General features: G+C 43.5%; 1 protein-coding gene across 5 annotated transcripts in view; it reads left to right on the top strand.

Annotated features, from left to right (window-relative positions):
• Positions 1 to 17,957, top strand: part of LOC109874017 (potassium channel subfamily T member 1-like) — an 80,348-nt gene that overhangs the window by 37,383 nt on the left and 25,008 nt on the right. For 3 of the 5 annotated variants that reach the window (XM_031806624.1, XM_031806611.1, XM_031806629.1), the window contains exons 12-20: positions 1,961 to 2,125; positions 2,356 to 2,492; positions 3,475 to 3,538; positions 3,927 to 4,035; positions 4,329 to 4,437; positions 5,621 to 5,770; positions 6,016 to 6,251; positions 11,619 to 11,639; positions 16,199 to 16,415. In XM_031806624.1, the coding sequence (XP_031662484.1) occupies positions 1,961 to 2,125; positions 2,356 to 2,492; positions 3,475 to 3,538; positions 3,927 to 4,035; positions 4,329 to 4,437; positions 5,621 to 5,770; positions 6,016 to 6,251; positions 11,619 to 11,639; positions 16,199 to 16,415 (1,208 nt within the window). The remainder of the gene's footprint in view (positions 1 to 1,960; positions 2,126 to 2,355; positions 2,493 to 3,474; positions 3,539 to 3,926; positions 4,036 to 4,328; positions 4,438 to 5,620; positions 5,771 to 6,015; positions 6,252 to 11,618; positions 11,640 to 16,198; positions 16,416 to 17,957) is intronic. The other 2 variants (XM_031806618.1, XM_020465756.2) reach the window with 1 other exon arrangement.

Here is a 17,957-nt window from a genome sequence, read left to right as displayed (position 1 = left end):
TCCATACTTTTTGTGGCTGTTTATTTACCACCACAGACCGATGCTGGCACTAAGACTGCACTCAGTCAGCTGTATAAGTAAGTAAATAATCAAACAAGAAATCGCTCACCAAGAGGCGGTACTCCTAGTGGCCGGGGATTTTAATGCAGGGAAACTTATATCATTTTTACCTCATTTCTATCAACATGTTACATGCGCAACCAGATGGGGAAAAATTCTAGATCACCTGTACTCCACACACTGAGACGCAGACAAAGCTTTCCCTCGCCCTCCATTTGGTAAATCTAACCACAATTCTATCCTCCTGATACCTGCTTACAAGCTAAAATTAAAGCAGGAAGCACCAGTGACCCAGTCTATAAAAAAGTGGTCAAATGAAGCAGATGCTAAACTACAGGACTTTTTTGCTAGCACAGACTGGGACATGTTCCGGGATTCTTCCGATGGCATTGAGGAGTACCCCACATCAGTCACTGGCTTTGTCAATAAGTGCATCGAGGATGTCATCCCCACAGTGACTGTACGTACATACCCCAACCATACCCCAACCAGAAGCCATGGATTACAGGCAACATTCGCACTGAGCTAAAGGGTAGACCCGGAAGCTTAAAATAAATCCTGCTATGACCTCCAACGAACTATCAAACAGGCAAAGAGCCAATACTGGGCTAAGATTGAATCATACTACACCGGCTCCGACGCTCGTCTTGTGTGGCAGGGCTTGCAAACTATTACAGACTACAAGGAAAGCACAGACGTGAGCTGCCCAGTGACGAGCTTACCAGATGAGTTAAATCACTTCTATTCTCACTTCAAGGCAAGCAACCCTGAGGCATGCATGAGAGCATCAGCTGTTCCGGACGGCTGTGTGAACACGCTCTCCGTAGCCGACATGAGTAAGACCTTTAAACAGGTCAACATTCACAAGGCTGTAGGGCCAGATGGATCCAGGACGTGTACTCAGGGCATGTGCTGACGACCTGGCAGGTGTCTTCACTGACATTTTCAACATGTCACTGATTGAGTCTGTAGTACCAACATGTTTCAAGCAGACCACCATAGCCCCTGTGCCCAATAACACTAAGGCAACCTGCCTAAATAACTACAGACCCGTAGCACTCACGTCCGTAGCAATGAAGTGCTTTGAAAGGCTGGTAATGGCTCACATTAACCACCATTATCCCAGAAACCCTTGACCCCCTCTATTTGCATACCGCCCCAACAGATCCACAGATGATGCAATCTCTATTGCACTCCACACTGCCCTTTCCCACCTGGACAAAAGGAACACCTACGTGAGAATGCTATTCATTAATTACAGCTCAGTGTTCAACACAATAGTGCCCTCAAAGCTCATCACTAAGCTAAGGACCCTGGGACTAACCACCTCCCTCTGCAACTGGATCCTGGACTTCCTGACGAGCCACCCCCAGGTGGTGAGGTTAGGTAGCAACACATCTGCAACGCTGATCCTCAACACTGGAGCCCCTCAGGGGTGTGTGCTCAGTGTCGAAGGCAGTGGATAGATCTAGGAGGATGAGAACAGAGGAGAGAAAGTCAGCTGTGGCAGTGTGCAGAGCCTCCGTGACACAGAGGAGAGCAGTCTGGGTTGAGTGAACCGTCTTGAAGCCTGACTGGTTAGGGTCAAGACGCTTGTTCTGAGAGCGATAACGAGAGAGTTGATCAGAGACCGCACGCTCAAAAGTTATGGAAAGAAACGAAAGAAGGACTTCACAGAGCAGCAACCCTCCTCATAAAGTATTTTGATATGTTGCCAAAATCCCCACAGTATACATTAGCTAATGAATAGAATCCATAGAAATCAATTTTATGAACTTCACTTCTGCATCAGCATTTTAACTTCTCACTCTGTCACCATCCAAAAGAACATCATTAGGCTATAAGTGTATTACTTACAGTAGCGTACAGCAGGTTTTGTAACCCCGTGTGTGTGTGTCAGTTTGAGGAGTTGGCCTATCTGTGGATGGAGCGTCAGAAGTCAGGAGGGAACTACAGCAGACACCGGGCCCAGACAGAGAAACATGCGGTCCTGTGTGTCAGCTCTCTGAAGATAGACTTGCTCATGGACTTCCTCAACGAGTTCTACGCTCATCCTAGATTACAGGTAGGTCTACGGGAATAGAGGAAGGCCATGTTATTTGGTGTGTACTCCAAAGACCGAGCTAAAGGACAGCGCTCAATAGTTCCGTTTTATTTTTGTCACCCCTGTCATTAAGACAATCAAATCGTGCCTAACAACATGTGCAATTAGCTTGCAAAATATCATATGTGAAAATGCAAACATTCAGTCTAGATGTAAGGTGTCTAACAGGTATCTACCCTGCTCTCCTGCAGGACTACTATGTGGTGATCCTGTGTCCTACAGAGATGGACATCCAGGTGCGTCGCATCCTCCAGATCCCTCTGTGGTCCCAGAGGGTCATCTATCTCCAGGGCTCAGCACTCAAAGACACAGACCTCATGAGGGCCAAGTGAGTGACCCACAACCCACGGCGAGTAAAGAGTCTCAATGGGAGAGAAGGGCAGCATTGAACAGGGCCCAATGCTGTGGTGCGTTATAGGTAGAAATGTCACGTCTCTCGGTCAGCTCCATACTATAGCATTTCTATTTGCAATGATAAGGGGAAGCAAGGGGGATCAGAAAAGTTAATGACACCATCAGTTGAGGTCCCAGAGGTCGGCTGTGGTTACCTCAGATAAGGACCTACCTCTCATGAACCTGTTATTGAGTCCTCATACTTACTGGCTGATAGGTTTTCTTATCTCAGATATTAGTCAAGCGTCTGTGAGTGAGTCTGTGTACCTTGTGGTGCTGGCAGATATGAGAACAGTGAAGTCAGGAAAATGGCGGCCGACGGTATTCATTTAGTTGGCTGTCCTCTCCTAGTACCGTATGTCAGTGTAATGGGATTTCTCACTACTGCTCATCCTCGTCATAACAGCCAAGTTCATAAGCATCAGCACACATTTTTGCCTGGGTATATCACACTATAACGTGTTGGCAGTGGCACAGGCTGACCTGTCAATCACACAATACAGGCATCCTTTGATATATGCAGCTGTTCTAATGTATTGCTCCAGTTTTTATTGTGGCCATAAAGTGGATGTTATGGAATGGTGGTTTGAGTTGTGGTAATACTGCTGGTCCCCTTGAGGGAAAACTGGGATGGAGTGAAATTTACCCTCTATCAACTGCAGCGCTGCCTGGCCATTCAGTGAAAACTGAGTCATAATTCCAGCAGCTCATCCCTCCGCTCTGCCCTTTTCACACATGAAATGACTCAGGATGATACAGAAATACAGTAATGGTACAGTTCACATTACAACAACATGGTGCTGTTAGCCTATTAGCTTTTCTCACAGGTAGTTCTCGCTAATATTACCTGTCTGAAGCTTCCTTGGCTTGGCTTGGTGTGTGTGTGTGTTTCTGTTAATACAGTGTGTTTCCTACAGGATGGATGATGCAGAAGCCTGTTTTATCCTGAGCAGTAGGAACGAGGTGGACCGCACTGCTGCTGTAAGTTCATTATCAGATTCATGACTTCATATTCAGCTCATTGCAGTCATAACTCAACACATGTCCAAATATGAATAGAGTTACGATGGCAATGAACTGAATATTTCCACTCCAACTCCCTCTCAGTTAGATCGTGCTGATTGGATCTGGGGCTCAAGTACTCTTTTACTTTTACTTAGCTGATTTTTCAAGATGGACAGAAATGGGAAGAAAATGAAAAATATGTATTGGATTTATATACCCATATTGGTCACACATTACAGCCTAGCTCACCAATTCTCAGGGCTCATAAAATCTGGATTACATTTACGGTTGAGGGATGATGACAATATTGAAGGTGGAAATGGCAGAAGTGTCAGATGGTAAAGGATGTTGTTTTCTCCTGCAGGATCACCAGACCATACTGAGAGCCTGGGCTGTGAAGGACTTTGCCCCAAACTGCCCCCTGTACGTCCAGATCCTCAAACCAGAGAACAAATTCCATGTCAAGTTTGCTGGTGAGCTTACCTCAAATAGCGCTCTTTTATTTTGTCCCCGTCTCTTTCATTCTGTCACCCTGTCTCTTTTATTCTGTCGCCCTGTCTCCCTTTGTCTCTTTCTCTTACATTCTCTCTCTACTCCATTCTCCAAATCACCACATTCTTCACTTAATCTCTAACTTGGTCGCTCCTTCCCTCCCCACAACTCTTTCTCTCAATTTCTGTCTCCTTCATTTGCAAGCCTTACAAAAAAAACAAGTCCTTACAACACCTATTTGCTCTGACTTAGAGTATTCTGGTTCATTTGTTAGATCATGTGGTCTGTGAGGAGGAATTCAAGTATGCCATGCTGGCTCTGAACTGTGTATGTCCAGCCACATCCACACTGGTCACACTCCTGGTGCACACCTCCAGAGGACAGTGAGTACACCCCATTAACTTCCCATTAAAACACTAATGATACTCTCCCTCCTACTGAAAACTGCAAATAAGCATAAATATTGAAACCACACACCTAAGACTTTGGGGTTGTGAGAAAGTGCTATACAAATCAAATTGATTATTATACGTGCAGGTTTTGAAGTGTGAAACTGTAACCTATACATTGAGGTTTCCTTCTTTCTAAACAAGCGCCAGGAAGCCACAACAACAACAAACAAATGTGGCACTGTCCAAAGGCCTTACCCTATTATGGTCTCCTTCCTGAAAGCTACCGCTCTGCCATAGAGTTTACCTTGTGCTTCCACACTCATAATTCTCAGTGTGCTTCCATCTACACCAAGCCGAGGTGATAACTTCAACACCGTTATAATATCCACAGTTTAACTTAGCAGGAAAGCTATTATAATCCTCTTTATGGAAACTTGGATAGGCTATTTTATTTTTATGTGACAGGTTTTTATGGAAAAGTTTCTCTGAAGTCATCAGATTGATTAAAAGTGAAAATGTGAAAGGGAGAGAGAAGCGAGCGAGAGAGAGAAGAACAATAGGAGGAGGGTATGGATGAGTACAAGCTCATAAAAGGTCAGAAACAATTTGTTTGGCCAGATGGAGCAATTATTCAAGGGAAAGTGCTGGGTTGCAAATCAAGCCAAAGGAGTACTATGGGAGTGGAGGTAACTGAGCCAAACCAGAGTGTATATCAATACCCCTAAAAGCATTCAGTCTGAAAGCGTTCAGTCTGCCATTTTTCATACATTAAGAAGAAGAACCATATATTTTTCACACTACTGAGGCGAACAATGCCGTTCTGAGCTGTACTGTGCTGGCCAATTTACACATCCATACACCATAGTTGCTGGAACTGTGCTGGAAAGGACAATGTGAAAATAAAAAATCTGAGCCAGCACATTACGGTTCAGGCGGAGACTGTACTGTGAAAAGTGTATCAGATTCTCTTCATAATAGCTAGTAGTTCATCACTGTCTAACATTGTCTTAGCATCTCAGGTCAATGTGTTGTCAGGTATAAGACCACTGAGTCTCTCTTCTCAGGTACTGCTTGCTATTACAGAGAGAGTCAATTAATTGCTCAATCATCTTTGTCCCCGTTGGGACATAAGGCCACAATGAGTTTCCTCGACTTCTTCTGTCCTTGACTACAGGGAGGGCCAGCTGTCGCCAGAGCAGTGGCAGAGGACGTATGGACGTTGCTCTGGGAACGAGGTCTACCACATCCGCCTGTGCGATAGCAAGTTCTTCGGGGAGTACGACGGGAAGAGTTTCACCTACGCCTCCTTCCACGCACACAAAAAGTGAGTAGACAGGCTTACTGATTATCCTGGTAACCCAGGAATGTATCAGTCTCTGTATGAAAGACAAACCAGGATAGCCTGCAGGCACCCTCGAGGTCCAGAGTTGTACACCACTGGATTAAACTGCAACATATCAGATGACTGAGCCTACTCTTCATTTCTCTGGGGGTGTTGGAAAAAAGCCAGAAGGATCATTTCTGTTCTAACCAAACAGACAATAAAGTATCTAGTCCATCTCCCCTCAGGTATGGTGTGTGTCTGATCGGGGTGAAGAGGGAAGACAACAAGAGCATCCTGCTGAACCCAGGTCCTCGCCACATCATGTCCGCCCCAGACACCTGCTACTACATCAACATCACCAAGGAAGAGAACTCCTCGTTCATCTTCAAACAGGAGGAGAAAGACAAGAAGGGCCTGCCGGTGACCGGGCTGTATGACGCCCCCTCCAGGCTGCCTGTACACAGCATCATCGCCAGCATGGGTGAGAAACGGGGAGAGGGAAGAGAGGGAGAGAGGAGGGTCGATATCTTCTATGTTGGTTAGAGAAGAGGGATGGGTGAGTCTGATAAAGGGGTTAGTGGAGAGGAAGTGGGGGTGATAGACAGTCTCATGTAGAGGGGAATGGGGGGTTCTATTATTGGAGGAAGGAAGAAGAGATTGGGGAAGATATGGCGAGGGTGAAGGAGAGGGATGACAGAGTTTTGTTTTTATTTCTTCACTCTTCACTGCTGTGTATGAGTTTAGCTACATCTTTTGCCGGGTCAAAGATTTCACAGTGCACCTGCTGTATGGGTCATTCCACGAAATGAGTGCCTTTTCCGTCCATTTGATATTTGAAGTAGATGTTGTGCACCAATATATGTATTTTTAAAGCCTGTCATATTAAATGAAGTGCCCTTTAATATAGACCATGTTATGGAAATTCTTATATATGACACTCAAAGACAGTATTAAATTAATCACTCTTTATTGTCAGCGAGCTGAAGATGTCACAGTCAAACTTAGATGCATAAGTACCAGTCTGAAGTGAGCTCTAAAGGGCATTCCTTACATAAAGCCTTATATACTGCTATCTAAACCTATTATCAGGAATCAAGGTAAGACCCAGATGCAGACACGTAGAATAAACAATGGTTTAAATCAAATCAAATCAAATTTTATTTGTCACATACACATGGTTAGCAGATGTTAATGCGAGTGTAGCGAAATGCTTGTGCTTCTAGTTCCGACAATGCAGTAATAACGAACAAGTAATCTAACTAACAATTCCAAAAAACTACTGTCTTATACACAGTGTAAGGGGATAAAGAATATGTACATAAGGATATATGAATGAGTGATGGTACAGAGCAGCATAGGCAAGATACAGTAGATGTTATCGAGTACAGTATAACATATGAGATGAGTATGTAAACAAAGTGGCATAGTTAAAGTGGCTAGTGATACATGTATTACATAAGGATGCCGTCGATGATATAGAGTACAGTATATACGTATGCATATGAGATGAATAATGTAGGGTAAGTAACATTATATAAGGTAGCATTGTTTAAAGTGGCTAGTGATATATTTACATAATTTCCCATCAATTCCCATTATTAAAGTGGCTGGAGTTGAGTCAGTGTCATTGACAGTTTGTTGGCAGCAGCCACTCAATGTTAGTGGTGGCTGTTTCACAGTCTGATGGCCTTGAGGTAGAAGCTGTTTTTCAGTCTCTCGGTCCCAGCTTTGATGCACCTGTACTGACCTCGCCTTCTGGATGACAGCGGGGTGAACAGGCAGTGGCTCGGGTGGTTGATGTCCTTGATGATCTTTATGGCCTTCCTGTAGCATCGGGTGGTGTAGGTGTCCTGGAGGGCAGGTAGTTTGCCCCCGGTGATGCGCTGTGCAGACCTCACTACCCTCTGGAGAGCCTTACGGTTGAGGGCGGTGCAGTTGCCATACCAGGCGGTGATACAGCCCGCCAGGATGCTCTCGATTGTGCATCTGTAGAAGTTTGTGAGTGCTTTTGGTGACAAGCCGAATTTCTTCAGCCTCCTGAGGTTGAAGAGGCGCTGCTGCGCCTTCTTCACGATGCTGTCTGTGTGAGTGGACCAATTCAGTTTGTCTGTGATGTGTATGCCGAGGAACTTAAAACTTGCTACCCTCTCCACTACTGTTCCATCGATGTGGAGAGGGGGGTGTTCCCTCTGCTGTTTCCTGAAGTCCACAATCATCTCCTTAGTTTTGTTGACGTTGAGTGTGAGGTTATTTTCCTGACACCACACTCCGAGGGCCCTCACCTCCTCCCTGTAGGCCGTCTCGTCGTTGTTGGTAATCAAGCCTACCACTGTTGTGTCGTCCGCAAACTTGATGATTGAGTTGGAGGCGTGCGTGGCCACGCAGTCGTGGGTGAACAGGGAGTACAGGAGAGGGCTCAGAACGCACCCTTGTGGGGCCCCAGTGTTGAGGATCAGCGGGGAGGAGATGTTGTTGCCTACCCTCACCACCTGGGGGCGGCCCGTCAGGAAGTCCAGTACCCAGTTGCACAGGGCGGGATCGAGACCCAGGGTCTCGAGCTTGATGACGAGCTTGGAGGGTACTATGGTGTTGAATGCCGAGCTGTAGTCGATGAACAGCATTCTCACATAGGTATTCCTCTTGTCCAGATGGGTTAGGGCAGTGTGCAGTGTGGTTGAGATTGCATCGTCTGTGGACCTATTTGGGCGGTAAGCAAATTGGAGTGGGTCTAGGGTGTCAGGTAGGGTGGAGGTGATATGGTCCTTGACTAGTCTCTCAAAGCACTTCATGATGACGGATGTGAGTGCTACGGGGCGGTAGTCCATGGTCCATGGGGCAGGCAAGAGACAGGTCAAGGTAGGCAGGGGTCAATAATCCAGAGTTGGGGCAAGGGTACAGGTCGGCAGGCAGGGTCAGGGGCAGGCAGAGTGGTCAGGCAGGTGGGTACAGAGACGGGACAGGTGAGGGTCAAAACCAGGAAGGCGAGGAAAAGGAAAAAGAGAGGCTGGGAAAAAACAGGAGCTGACAGGACAAACGCTGGTAAACTAGACGAACTTGCAACAGACAAACAGAGAACACAGGTATAAATACACAGAGGATAATGGGGAAGATGGGCGATACCTGGAGGGGGGTGGAGACGAGCACAAAAACATATGAAACTGATCAGGGCGTGACACCTACATGATTAATTTGATCGCTTTACACATGTGACTGGCTCCGTCCATCTTAACTTAAAGAACATATGTGACTCACCACCTGGATTCGGTCTTATATAGTAAAATGTGAAATGGTGTTTTTTACATTTGATAAAAGTAGAGACTCAGAGCTACAAAATGGTATATCATACACTGCATTTGAGGATCAATGGGAAAGTAATTCTTTGAAAGTTGATGAACTTGTAAACTCACTTTTGAGAAAATCGCCTTTGAATGTTTTGGTATCTAGTGAAGAGCTCCTCTTTGTCTACCTACACCCATTCAGCATCGTTCACACCCTCTTAGCTTTATCCCCACCCATCTCGGAGCGCACACGTGATGCTCTGGCCGATGATTTGTTTACAAACATGAAAACAGCCTAACCAGCTCTGTTGGCATCAATTTCATTACTCTTTTTTGCAGATGTTTACTGACACCGGCCATATACGGGTATTTTACACACGTCATGTAACATTAGCTAACGACCCAGCCAGCTAACGTTAGCTAGTTAAACAACAATGAACAAAGTGTCAACAATGCCTAACATTAGACTCTAACTAGAAAGCAAACAGCTCTGGGGAATGAATAGTAACGTCCGCTAGGGAGCCAGCCAGCTAACATTAGCTAGCTAGCTCACAGTACACTTTAGCTTAAGACGTATAGCTAGCTAGCTAGGTAAACAATGAACCTAACTAGGTAAACAATGTTTAAGACCACACACACCACGTAACGTTAGCTAACGAGCCAGCCAGCTAATGTTAGCTAGTTAAACAACAATGAACAAAATGGCAACAATGCCACCGTGCTGGGAGCTAACCAACCAGGTCCAATGTTAGCTAGCTAACAATAGGCTCTAACTAGAAAAGCAAACAGCTCTGGGAAACAAATAATAGCATCAGCTAGGGAGCCAGCCAGCTTGTGTTAGCTAGCTAGCTAACAGTACCCTTTAGCTTGAAATGAATCCACTTTCTATCAAAATTAGAAATGTGTAATATTTGAATATGTAGCTAGCTATCTTACCAGCATACATCAACATGCATCATGGACGCATCTTCCTGTCAGGAATGCCATACCACGGGTTGCCCTTAGTTTGAAGATGTAATCCGGAGACGGGTGTTTTCACCATCTCTTTAGTTATCATACTCTAATTCCACTGATTTCAAAACTTATGCAGCTCCACTACACAATACAAAAAAATGAAAGCGGCTTTTGACAGGATTACCAACACAGACTGACGAGCTCAAATAGACAGACGCCTTCAATATGGCAGACCAATCCAAAGTTCTCTCTTGGCATGTCCAGCCTATTCATTATCTCAGCCAATCATGACTAGTGGGAAGGTTGCTACCTTTTTCTGTGGCTTATCCAACAAGGCTCATAATTTAACATACGAAAAATATGAAATTTATTCATATTTACAGATGGCATACAAGTTTGTTATTAAGGCACATGAAAGTTCACATGTTCGAGAAGGCATTTCTGGCAACAAAAAAAACGCATTTTGATAAAATAAAATAAAAAATATGCTCAAACGGCTCTCCTGTGTAGTGGTTACTTGTCATATTCGCCTAGTTTCCAGAATCTGGTCACATGTATTCTGGCCGTTCTGCCAGATGTTCCTTCGGGCCCTCCCCCTCCTCTCTTGACCAGACAAAGACAGGAACCAAGGATTGTTGGACACAAAAGATAAGATGCACAAAGTAAATTCTATCCAAGGTTTTTATATGAATAAAGGCTTGCTAAGGTGCTGTGATGTTGTCAGCATTTTGACATGTCCCTCCATCAACCCTGTATCACTTCCAGGAAGATTGTAACCCACTTAATCTCAAAAATGATCGAAGTTTCAGCATCATTGTAAAGCCCTAGTTATTTTGTTGCTTTGACAAGTTAATTTCTGAAGATTATTATTTATTTCATGATTAGTGATTTATTTATGTCCGTCCCTCATTTTAAGGTCATCCCTGTAACTTGAACTGAATTCTCTTTTAAGATGGTGAAACTATTAATTTTTAAATATTTATTTCTAAAGAAAGATTGAACATCTAATAGTCAAATCATAGCGTACAAGCAGGTGAGCTGGTTCTACTCTTTTTAGCCATTTACTGGTGTTTTGTGGTGGAAAACTGAGCGGGTCGAGCATAACACGTCAACCCTGTTACCCATAGATAGACAGGCTAGAAATGTTATACCAATTTTTACATTTTTTATTGTGAAGCTTGCCACTCTTTGTTGCACACAACAAGCTTCCATTCCCCCATCACAAGGGGATTTATGGATGATTTAAGGAGAAATCATCAACCCTGTTACGTTCAACCTTGTTACCTTATTTGGAACTTAATAGGCACTATAGTATTTTTTAAATTGATTTATTCAACCTCTTGAGATGGAAAAAAAATGTTTTATGAAGTTGAACATGTGCTCTTTATGACAAAATGTTAAAATTGTGTGAAATCAAACATTACACTTCTCAAAAGGCTTCAAATTGGTGGAATGACCCGTATGCTGGAATAGACATGGTGGTGATTGTTTGTGGTGGTTGTTGTGTGGTTGTGCTCTCTTACATGGCACGCATGTGTTCCTTTCTGACTCTATTGGCTTTTTTCCTTTTCTGGGCTGACTTTTTTTTTTTTTTTTCCTATTCTCACTTGTTAAAGTTGATCAGGCCAATTTTTATGGTAAGTTTGTGCATGTTGCTACCATATCATTGTGTTATCTATTATGTAGGGTCATTTTTTTGTGTGATTGTTAAAGCTTGATATGTTCTGTAAAAATTTATTTGCTGTTAATCAGTGTTTTCTTGACAGGTTCTTGCACGTTTTGCATCGTTTTAGTTCTGTTTTTCAAATAATCATTAACTGTCCTGTCAAAATGTTGTCTGTGATCCGAATGGATGACTTTTCATACAGTAATGCAGTCCATATATACTTTTGACATAAGCACATCTATGTGTTTTTGCATGTGTTGTAGGGTTCCTTTACTTTCGGCATAGTGCCTTTAAAACCCTAAAGTCAGGTGATGAAGCTACTCCCCACTATAACGAGATAAAGTTTGGCCTGCATTTGTAGCCTTTCAGAAATGAGATGCCAAAGGTGGACACATCTGCTCTGAATGGATGGCTTTAGAACTTGTCATTTACCATGCTGACACTGAACTCAAGGGCATCCATCCATTCAGTGATGGCATTGAAGTCATTTTGTATTCAACTGTTTTTGTCAAGGTTGTGTATAGCACAGCTGTGACAGATACTTTATAATTCTATAGAAGGAGGGTAGATGGTACAGTGTAGATGGGTCGTTCCATGAAATGGGTGCCTTTTGGACATGCAAACTTTTAAGAAATTTACTTTAAAATATATCTCCTTTCAACATTCAATTGCATGGAAGATCAATCAATCAATCAAATTGATTTATAAAGCCCTTTTTACATCAGCAGATGTCACAAAGTGCTATACAGAAACCCCAAACAGCAAGCAATACAGATCTAGAAGCACGATGGCTCGGAAAAACTCGCTAGAAAGGCAGGAACCTAGGAAGAAACCTAGAGAGGAACCAGGCTCTGATGGGTGGCCAGTCCTCTTCTGGCTGTGCCAGGTGGAGATAAGAGTACATTACCATTTAAGGCCAGATTGTTCTTTTTGGACAAAAAGTAACTTATTTTTACACTGTTACGAAGATGGAAATAAGCTGTCCTTGAAATATTCTTAATATGTTGGTCAAAAGAGAGATCAGGGTCCAGAGTAATACAGAGTAAGGTCCTTCACAGTTTTATTTGAGATAACTGTACAACCATCAAAGATAGTCTAGTCCATCAAAGATGGTTTAGTCTACATAAAAACACTGTTTCCCATCTCAGGCATAAAACATCCTATGAACTAAGAGCCGTTTATCTGCATTGGTACTACAATGTCTGTCAACCCTGTTACGGACACTTATGTAACTTCCTCACTATTAAAAGCATGTTTGAGATAAATCCAAAATTTTCTCATTGTTTAAGCATCCCTTGTACAAATAAACTCACATAATATCACACCGCTAAAGTTGCCGTTGGGCCTCTGACAGAGTTGACAAAACAGAGTTGAAGTTTTAGGTAAAAATCGGACATTACTACTCATGTGGTGAAAAGCATGTGACCACATAGTGTTAATGAAATAAGAAATTATACAGTTGAAGTGGATGTTTACATACACCTTAGCCAAATACATTTAAACTCTAGTTTTTCAAAATTGCTGACATTTAATCCTAGTAAAAATTCCCTTTCTTAGGTCAGTTAGGATCCCCACTTTATTTTAAGAACGTGACATGTCAGAATAATAGTAGAGGGAATTATTTCTTTCAGCTTTTATTTCTTTCATCACATTCCCAGTCGGTCAGAGGTTTACATACACTCAATTAGTATTTGGTAGCATTGCCTTTAAATTGTTTAACTTGGGTCAAACGTTTCGGGTAGCCTTCCACCAGCTTCCCACAATAAGTTTGGTGAATTTTGGCCCATTCCTCCTGACAGAGCTGGTGTAACTGAGTCAGGTTTGTAGGCCTCCTTGCTCGCACACACTTTTTCAGTTCTGCCCACAAATGTTCTACAGGATTGAAGTCAGGGCTTTGTGATGGCCACTCCAATACCATGACTTTGTTGTCTTTAAGCCATTTTGCCACAACTTTGTAAGTATGCTTGGGTCATTGTCCATTTGGAAGACCCATTTGCGACCAAGCTTTAACTTCCTGACTGATGTCTTGAGATGTTGCTTCAATATATCCACATAATTCTCCTCCCTCGTGATGCCATCTATTTTGTGAAGTGCCCCGGTCCCTCCTGCAGCAAAGCACCCCCCAACATGATTCTGCCACCCCCGTGCTTCACGGTTGGGATGGTATTCTTCGGCTTGCAAGCCTCCCCATTTTTCCTTCAAATATAACAATGGTCATTATGGCCTAACAGTTATATTTTTGTTTCATCAGAGCAGTGGACATTTCTCCCAAAAGTACAATCTTTGTTCCCATGTGCAGTTGCAAACCGTAGTCTGGCTTTTTTTATGGCGGTTTTGGAGCAGTGGCTTCTTCCTTGCTGAGCGGCCTTTCAGGTTATCTCAATATAGGACTCGTTTTACTGTGGATATAGATACTTTTGTACCTGTTTCCCTCAGCATCTTCACAAGGTCCTTTGCTGTTGTTCTGGGATTGATTTGCACGTTCATCTCCCGGGGACAGAATGTGTCTTCTTCCTGAGTGGTATGACGGCTGCGTGGTCCCATGGTGTTTATACTTGCTTACTATTGTTTGTACAGATGAATGTGGTACCTTCAAGCGTTTGGAAATTGCTCTCAAGGATGAACCAGACTTGTGGAGGTCTACATTTTTTTTCTTGGCTGATTTCTTTTGATTTTCCCATGATGTCAAGCAAAGAGGCACTGAGTTTCAAGGTAGGCCTTGAAATACATCCACAGGTACACCTCCAATTGACTCAAATTATGTCAATTAGCCTATCAGAAACTTCTAAAGCCATGACATAATTTTCTGGAATTTCCCAGGCTGTTTAAAGGCACAGTCAACTTAGTGTATGTAACTTCTGACCCACTGGAATTGTGATACAGTGAATTATAAGTGAAATAATCTGTCTGTAAACAGTTGTAGGAAAAATTACTTATGTCATGCACAAAGTAGATGTCCTAAATTACTTGCCAAAACTATATTTTGTTAACAAGAAATGTGGGGAGTGGTTGAAAAAACAGTTTTAATGACTCCAACCTAAGTATATGTAAACTTCTGACTTCAACTGTACATACTGTATGTTCCACATATAATGAAAATATAATCAAATTTAAGTTTTGCTAGAATGAACAATTATAAATAGACCAAAAAAAGAGAGAAGCCTGACTTCCCGTTCCACCATGCTGTTCAGAAGACCCAAATGATGTAACCTGCTGTGAATAATTTATCTTGGTGGAATGGTACATTATTTTAAAGGTGTAAATTGGTTTATACTTTAAAATGAAGGACAGACGTAAATGTATCACTAATCTGAATATAAACAATAATATTCTGAAATGACTTTGTCAAAGCAGCAGAATAACTAGGCCTTTACATAGATGGTGAAACTTGGAGAAATTTTTGGGATTAAGTGGGTTGAAAATGCTTAATTTTCTTTAGCAAGCACTTTAGCAAGCCTTTAATTATAGAAACCATCTGATTGATTGAATTCTTATTGAATGGGGTCTATATTGAAGTGCACTTCATTTTAATAACATGCTTTTAAAATAAAATGGAAATTCAATATTGGTGCATAATTTCTACATAGAATATCAAAGGGACACAAAAGGCATCCGTTTCAGGGCCTCCCAGGTGGTGCGGTGGTCTAAGGCACTGCATCGCAGTGCTAGCTGTGCCACCAGAGACTCTGGGTTCGAACCCAGCCTCTGACGCAGCTGGCCGTGACTGTGTCCATGGGCGACGCACAATTGGCCTAGCGTCATCCGGGTTAGGGAGGGCTTGGCCGGTAGGGATATCCTTGTCTCATTGCACACTAGTGGCAGGCCACGCGCAGTGCACACTGACCAGGTCGCTAGGCGTATGATGTTTCCTTTGACACATTGGTGCAGCTGGCTTCCAGGTTGGATGGCGCTCTGTGTTATTATTATCTGTGTGATAGAGTAGGCTAGACTACTGGATTCCTTAGCAGTGTGGCTTGGTTGGGTTGTGTTTCGGAGGACGCATGGCTCTCGACCTTTGTCTCTCCCGAGCCCATACTGGAGTATGATTTTGATTCGATTTGAATTGTAGCGATGAGACAACAATTGGATACCACAAAATTGGGGGTAAAAAAAGGCATCCATTTCGTGGAACGACCCAGATATTGTTGAGTAGTATGTAAAGTCCACATAAACTAAAATGAAATGTAGAGGAAATATGAGTTTGATGGATGATTGTGCCGCTTTGGGGAAGGACAAAAGACAAAGATTTCTAATTCAACCAAAAGTAATGACACGTGGCTGCTGTGCGGGTTCATTTCAATAAAAATAAAAAATCATGAGTATCATTACTAGACAACATCATGTGCTTAAAATGCTCTATGTATAGTGTTTTAATAGGAAGTATCACCAAAGGTTTTTTTCAAACAGTTATCAATAAATGGACAATGTCATTGACAATGAAGTCCGTCTATCTAACACTAGGGATTTTTACACCTCAGCACCACCCCATACATATAATTGTCTCACCGTCCGTTCTACCACCTTTTCCAGGGACGGTCGCCATGGACCTCCAGAACCCGGCGGACCCCCCAGAGGACTGCAGCAAACTGACCCTGCCTACAGAGAACGGGGCTGGGAGCAGACGGCCCAGCATTGCCCCCGTCCTGGAGATAGCTGATTCCTCCTCCATTTTGCCCTGCGACCTGCTCAGCGACCAATCAGAGGATGAGACCAACCACTCAGACGAGGAGGGCTCGTCGGTGTCAGAGTGAGTGTCCGATCACGGAGGAGAGGATTGGGAGGGGTGTAGGAGTTATTTTGGCGGGTCGGGAATAAATTGGTGGATTGCAGTAAATTCCTACTGTGTGTGGGATGGATGGGGGTTAGAGTGGGTGACTGTGGATTACGCTCATTTGACTTAATGTCACAAAGGTAATAGGTGTGAGATTGAAAGGATTGAGTTGGAATGTGTAGGTAATGACAAGTAACCTGTGTGGTGATGTCTGAAGGTACTGAGGTGGCGTGTGGGTGATGGATGTGTCTGATGAATGAAAGGTAGCATACTTCTCCACCTGATATGGCTCCTTCTCAAATCATAAATCATAGGATCCGAGTAACTTGTCCTGTCTCAATCTATCTGTGTGTTAGAGTAGGCTAGACTACTGGATTCCTTCTTTCGTTCGTTCGTTTTCTTAATTTTTTTCTCTCTCTCTTGTTGTGTCGCTCTATGCCTTTCTTCCTTTCTTTCTGTTTTTCAGTGCATAACATTGAGCCCTTAGACCACAGTTACATAAATAACACTCTCTGCCATGACACCCTGCGGCAAGAGACTGCTACTACTCAGAACATATTGCATGTGTCTGGCTGTGCTTCTGGCAATGTCACAGTGCTTGTTTCAGCCCATACAACCCAACTCAGCACACAGCAGTTTAGGGCAGTCTTGGCCACTACACGCTCTCCTCTTGCAGAGCAAGACATGATTTAGCCTCTCCTAGCCTCCAGGCTCTTTTATCCTCTCTGCCTTCCATGCATGGTGCATGTTTAGCTTCCATGCTTTGCGTGGTGCTGGATGTACTGCTGCCTGGAAAAGAGAGAGATGGAAAATAAGAGAGAGACGGGAGTGTTCTACAGGAGCACCATTGAGAGCATACTGTTGGGCTGCATCATAGCCTGGTATGGCAACTTCACCACCTCTCACCGCAAAGTGCTTCAGAGGGTGATACGTGCAGCCTAACCCACCATTGGGTGCCCACTGCCTGCCCTACAGGACCCCTACAAGACCAGGTGGCGCAGGAAAGCCAAGAATATCATCAGGGACCCCAGCCACCCAAGCCATGCCCTGTTCTCCCTGCTTCAATCACTCATACGTGGGCAGTACAGAAGCATCATGACAAAAACTGGAAGACTGGCCAATAGTTTCTACCCTTAGACCATCAGGCTGCTGAACAGCCATCAAGGAGCTCTCCAAACAGGTCAGGGACAAAGTTGTGGAGAAGTACAGATCAGGGTTGGTCTATAAAAAAATATCTGAAACTTTGATCATCCCACGGAGTAACATTAAATCCATTATTAAAAAATGGAAAGAATATGGCACCACAGAAAACTTGCCAAGAGAGGGCCGCCCAGCAAAACACACGGACCAGGCAAGGAAGGCATTAACAAGAGCGGCAACAAAGAGACCAAAGATAACCCTGAAGGAGATGCAAAGCTCCACGGCGGAGACTGGAGTATCTATCCATAGGACCACTTTAAGCCATACACTCCACAGAGCTGGGCTTTACTGAGGAGTGGCCAGAAAAAAGGCATTGTT

Source organism: Oncorhynchus kisutch, linkage group LG3 (assembly GCF_002021735.2).
Source record: "Oncorhynchus kisutch isolate 150728-3 linkage group LG3, Okis_V2, whole genome shotgun sequence".
Lineage (NCBI taxonomy): Eukaryota > Metazoa > Chordata > Actinopteri > Salmoniformes > Salmonidae > Oncorhynchus > Oncorhynchus kisutch.
Note: the sequence above shows the minus strand (reverse complement) of the source record. Positions and strands in the feature narration are given on the sequence as shown.